We start from the raw sequence: 5,310 nt of genomic DNA, 5'->3' as shown, positions 1-5,310 counted from the left end.
AAGTCAGTGATAAAATTCTTATTGGCTTCATTGAGACCAGAATTTAGCCCTAAGTATGATTGTGTTCTTCTTCTTTAATAATTCTGTATGAAATATAGATTTAAGGCAATTTAAAACAGTTTAGATTTGCTCATTTAAGAAGTCCAGAATAAAGTCTTCTAAATACCAGGGGCCAGATGGTGTAAATTGTTGTAGCTCAATTTAAATCAACAGAGATGTGAGGGTTTACACCAGGATCTGGCCCTGGGAGAATAGGTTTGAACTACCATTCTAATTTCATTGTTGTGGTCTCTAGGGATGAGCATGTTGCATTCCTCTTTTACATTCATACTGTTAAACAAAGCCATCATGTGCTAAATTCAGGCTGAATTATTAAGACCTGGTCCAAATTTTCCACAAGCCCTGCCTTACTCTACAGAGGGTTACATCAGTTGGTTGCCCCTTAAATGTGGTGCTGTATGTTGTTTTGCTGCATGGGTGTTGTATTTTATTTGCTTACATAACATCTTTGCTCCAAGGGGCTCAGCAAAGATGACAAAGACAGTGCAAAACATAGCAATAATTGACAGCAAAAATAAACAGTCAACAGTGGATGGATGGGTCTGTCTGTCTAGGCATTTAATACCATGCTTGTCATAATCATGGTATCTGAGCCTTCACTATGGCATCTGTGTGTCTGTGAGAACAAAATATTGTGTGGAAGAGGGGAAATAGCATTACAAAGTGGGAAAGAGAGAGATTTTGATAAAGAAAGTCAGAAAACTGAGGAGTTTCTACTGTGCAGTATGTGCAGTGGTATAAAATGATGCTGTGTGTGGTGTGTATAGTGGGATGAAATGTGCTATGTGCATTATTAATATTGATTATTATTATTAGTCTTGGGGCAGTGCAGTGGTGCACTGCGAGAGCTGAGCCTGAATTTCAGCATCCAAAACGCTACTGCGGAATGTGTGAATAGCACACACTGTTTTCATCCAAAATAAACCATGCACTGCACACACGATAGTGAACAGCAGCAGCATGAAATGGGTTAAGTTATATAAGCCCTTTTAGGGAGGGGTGAGGAGCAAACTCTATTGGTGTTGCTGTTGCAGCTCAGGTTGATTTAGAATGGATGACAGTGGCCTGGCGCAGGCCCATGACTGAGGAAAGCTGCTTATCCCTCTCTGGGTTGCCATGGAGATGAGCAGGAGGCAGCAGTGGCAGAGAGGCTGTCAGTGAGGGAAATCAGTATCAGGCATCTGTGGGGGTCTGCAGGAGGGGAAGGAGGCAGGATCAGGGACACGGCAGGCAGCAGACATGGACTTGCATTGCGATTGTGCCGAGACTCTGGCAGTCGAGCCACCGTCCGGGAAGATTAATAAAACTGCTTTCAAATTATTTAAGAGGAAGAAATCTGGGGGCGCCATGCCCAGCATATTTGGGGTGAAAAACAAAGACGGGGATGGGAAAGGCTCGAGTAAAGCTGGGATGGTGAGGAGCAAGACTCATGATGGCTTAGCTGATGTTGTGCTGGAAAGCAACAAGACGGAGGAATCGAGTGGCGGAGGTGGCGGTGGTGTTGATCAACTGAACAGAGATATAAACACCAGGGCTGTAGCTGGCCTCAATGTTTCATCAAACAGCTCTGTGGCTAAGTCACACAGTTTTTTCTCTCTATTGAAGAAGAATGGGAAATCAGAAAATGGCAAGGGAGAGAATGCAGATCAGAGGGCGGGCAGCAGACAAAAGAAAGGATTGAAAGGGATCTTCAGCAGTATGCGGTGGCATAAAAAGGATAAAAATGGCAAGGAGGAAAAGGGGGAAACATCAGAAATTCAATCCAACCTTATTATGTCAGGTTCTCTGACTGCCAGCTTGGAATGCATCAAAGAAGAGGCACCAAAACCTTTGTCTGAGCCTCAATATACCACAGAAGAAACTAACATTGAATTGTCTTGTGATAAAAACAGCGGAGATGTGCACGCCACAGCAGAGGAGCCTGAAGTTAGAGATGCTGGGGAAATGCAGAACAACAAAAGCACACAAGGAGAGATTCCTGCTGCCGCTGGAAACCAACATGAGGAGAACCGCCCTGAACTGCCAGATCTGGGTGTGGAAGAGGTTGGGACTGCGAAGGATACGGCCATAACAGGTGACATTCCAATAAAGACTATTCCCCTTGTTGAACCTGAATGTCTTAGTGGTCAAGAGATGGCAGCAGCCCCTGACCCTTCCTCTATTGATCCACCCTCAGACCAATCGATAGATCGTATTTGTTTGATGTTTGCTGACGTGACTTCACTGAAAAGCTTTGACTCTCTTACAGGCTGTGGAGATATTATTGCAGACCAGGAGGATGAAGTGGGCAGCAGCAGTGGCGGCTGTGAGAAGAGCACCCCAGGGGCCAGCAAGCCAGGCACTTCTAAAAAGAACCCAAACATGGTGGCCTACCAGGGAGGAGGAGAGGAGATGGCAAGCCCAGACCAAGTGGATGACACCTATCTTCAGGAGTTCTGGGATATGTTATCACAAACAGAGGAACAAGTCCAAGAGACCCAGGAAGGAGAAGGAGGAGGGACAAAACCACCTGAGATCAAAAAAGAGAACAAATGTGTTGAGGGGGCACAGGATGGTTCAATGGTGAAACGCATTGGTCTCAACCAGATTCCGATTCATCTCAACCACAAAGAGGATCAGAAGAACAGGGAATATGAGCAGCCAGAGGGCATCCCAAACAGTGATGAGGGCTACTGGGATTCCACTACTCCTGGGCCTGAGGAAGATAGCAGCAATAGCGTCCAGAAAGAGAGCATCCCCAGGGACAGCTACAGTGGTGATGCCCTCTTTGATCTTTATGCTGATACAGAAGAAAACATCACAGGGGTGCCTTCTGATGAAGAAGTCACTTGCGTATCACGCTCCAAACCTGTGTCTCCAGTAACAACCACATGCTCACTTAAAACACCTGCAGGTTCAGTCAAGGACTCCAAGATACCTATCAGCATTAAACATCTTACATCGCTTCCTACCAGCCACGGAACAGATGCCAGTAACAGCCATCACATTGCACATCATCATCCAACCAAAAGTGAGATTCCCAGAACAAAAATCCCTGTTTCTAAAGTACTTGTACGCCGGGTCAGTAATAGGGGTTTAGCTGGAATGATGGTTAAAGCCACCACATTCCAGGACAATGCCAAAAAGTAGTTGAACAAGATCTGGAGACAAAGATGGACAGTGAATTAGAGGTGGGAAAGTCTTTATAGGAAAACACTAATAAAAATGTTTGCAGCACCTAAAGAAAGGCACCTAAAAGGGCCCCATAAGTGTATTCTGGGGGCTAGCACTTCTGAATCTCTTCTTGATATACAGTATATATAAATACAAAAATAGTCAGATTCTTTTCAAGCACTTTTTAAAATTTGTATCTTTTTTCTGAAGCACTAAACACTTAGGAGGTCACTTTTACATGCCTTTGTGGAAGCTGGACTTTGATTATGAACGTAAAATGAGCATCTCCCCTAATGCAAATTAGTGCCATGAGTTCTTCAAGGGGCCAGAAATACAGAAAGAGATGAACAACAGGAATTCTCCAGTACAGTTAGCTTTTACTGGTTTTTGGTTTTTTGTTTTTGCTTAAATTGAAAAATGATGTCTGCTCTACAATTATGTGGAAAAATGCCAAGAAAAAACAAACAGCCCAACAGGTAATTATTTACCTGATGTACATACAGCAGTGCTGGTCAGCAGCAGACTCAACTTATTTGTGTCCAGTAGCTAATTAATGAGTTAGGTGGATTTCTATAACTAGAACAGATATTTTTGTTTGTTTGTTTTATTCTGGATCTGTTACAATATAAATGGATAACAGAGACATCTGGCAAAGTTCAGATGTTTACTTCAATATTTGTCTGATGCATAAAAATCAGGTTCAGGGAATCATTTTACTAAAAGCCAATATATACACAACTTTCACATTTATACAATAAATTACTCTTCATGTGTAGATAGATGCATATTTTAACAGTTTTACTCAATGCTACAATTTTTTTATATAAAAATGTCTCTGTATTATCTAGAGTTTAAGCAAAAGTTAGTTTTTATAGCTAGATAATTTTACAATTCCAAAATTATGGAACTTCTTTTAAGTACCTTGAACTAGAGCAAAACTCTGTTTTGTATGGACTCTTGCTTCCCCAGAATAACAAGTTTATTATGCTGATTTTAGTATAGTGACACATTCATCGTGCCAGAGTCAAGGTTTTGACAGCATTGCCATTGCAAACCTCTATTTTCAGGGGTTTATACAAATTTACGCTGCGCTCAAACCTGGCTGAGAAGAAACCTAGGCTAGAGACACATTTTTAAATTATTATTTTTTAAAATATATAAAATGAGTTTTGGTTGTTTAAAGAAATTTTTGGATTTTCAGTTTGTCTTAATAACTTCCAAGTAATTTTACTTTAGGAAAGAAAAGAGACATGGTAAGGTTAGTGATCCAGGAAATAGCTAGACACCCTGCGTGCTATGAAAAAACTGTTAATGGCAGAGATGTGTATTTTGAAAAGTGGCTCCTGAACATGGGCATTGACAACATTTCAAAGAAATTTCATAGGGATTTTATGATGTGCCTAAAGACATATTTTCATGATATTCTGAAACAGCTCCAAAGGTCATTAAAGTCTACTGGGTAAATACTATGTATTTACAAATATTTTAAAATCTGTATTTAATCAACAGACTGCAAGTGAAATGGAGGTGTTGTTTCAATGAATCTGGAAATACACATTTTAAAAAATTATAAAAATATTATGAAGAGAATCCTAAATTTATGTAAGTGAATCTTATATGACAGTTTGGTTTATCTTCTCCTTTTAATAAAAAAGAAAATGAGATATACAAAATATAAATGTAAAGAATATTAAGGTTGTAACTTGAACTGTGAAAAGCTAGGAAATACAGTATTAAGAGCCGAGTTGTTCCTCCATTTACATGAGTGCAGCTCCCATTGGTATCACTGGGTGTTGCCCAGGTAGCTAATAAGGGTAAAATTGAGATGTAATTTTTGTAGCTCACGAAAGCTTATGCTCAAATAAATTTGTTAGTCTCTAAGGTGCCACAAGTACTCCTTTTCTTTTTGCAGACTAACACGGCTGCTACTCTGAAACCTGTCAGTTTTGAAATGGTCACTTTACCTAATACTGATTTGCGTAACCCCAATGGCGGGTGTCCAGGAGGAAAAGTTATCATTTACATTCAATTTCCTGGCTTTATTGGTTTGTGTCACAACCTCAATATACTTCAAAGAAGTTTATTTTTATGTAATTT

General features: G+C 40.5%; 1 protein-coding gene across 1 annotated transcript; it reads left to right on the top strand.

Moving 5' to 3' along the window:
- The first annotated feature begins 1,102 nt into the window (after positions 1-1,102).
- Positions 1,103-5,042, top strand: AMER2 (APC membrane recruitment protein 2). Its single transcript, XM_038388052.2, has 2 exons — positions 1,103-2,134; positions 2,309-5,042. The coding sequence occupies exons 1-2, from the start codon at positions 1,300-1,302 to the stop codon at positions 3,187-3,189; spliced, it is 1,716 nt and encodes a 571-aa protein (XP_038243980.1). The 5' UTR covers positions 1,103-1,299; the 3' UTR covers positions 3,190-5,042.
- The last annotated feature ends 268 nt before the right edge of the window (positions 5,043-5,310 follow it).

Source organism: Dermochelys coriacea, chromosome 1 (genome assembly GCF_009764565.3).
Source record: "Dermochelys coriacea isolate rDerCor1 chromosome 1, rDerCor1.pri.v4, whole genome shotgun sequence".
In the NCBI taxonomy this organism is placed as follows: Eukaryota; Metazoa; Chordata; order Testudines; family Dermochelyidae; genus Dermochelys; species Dermochelys coriacea.
The sequence above is the reverse complement of the archived record's forward strand: the minus strand, read 5'-3'. Positions and strand labels throughout refer to the sequence as shown.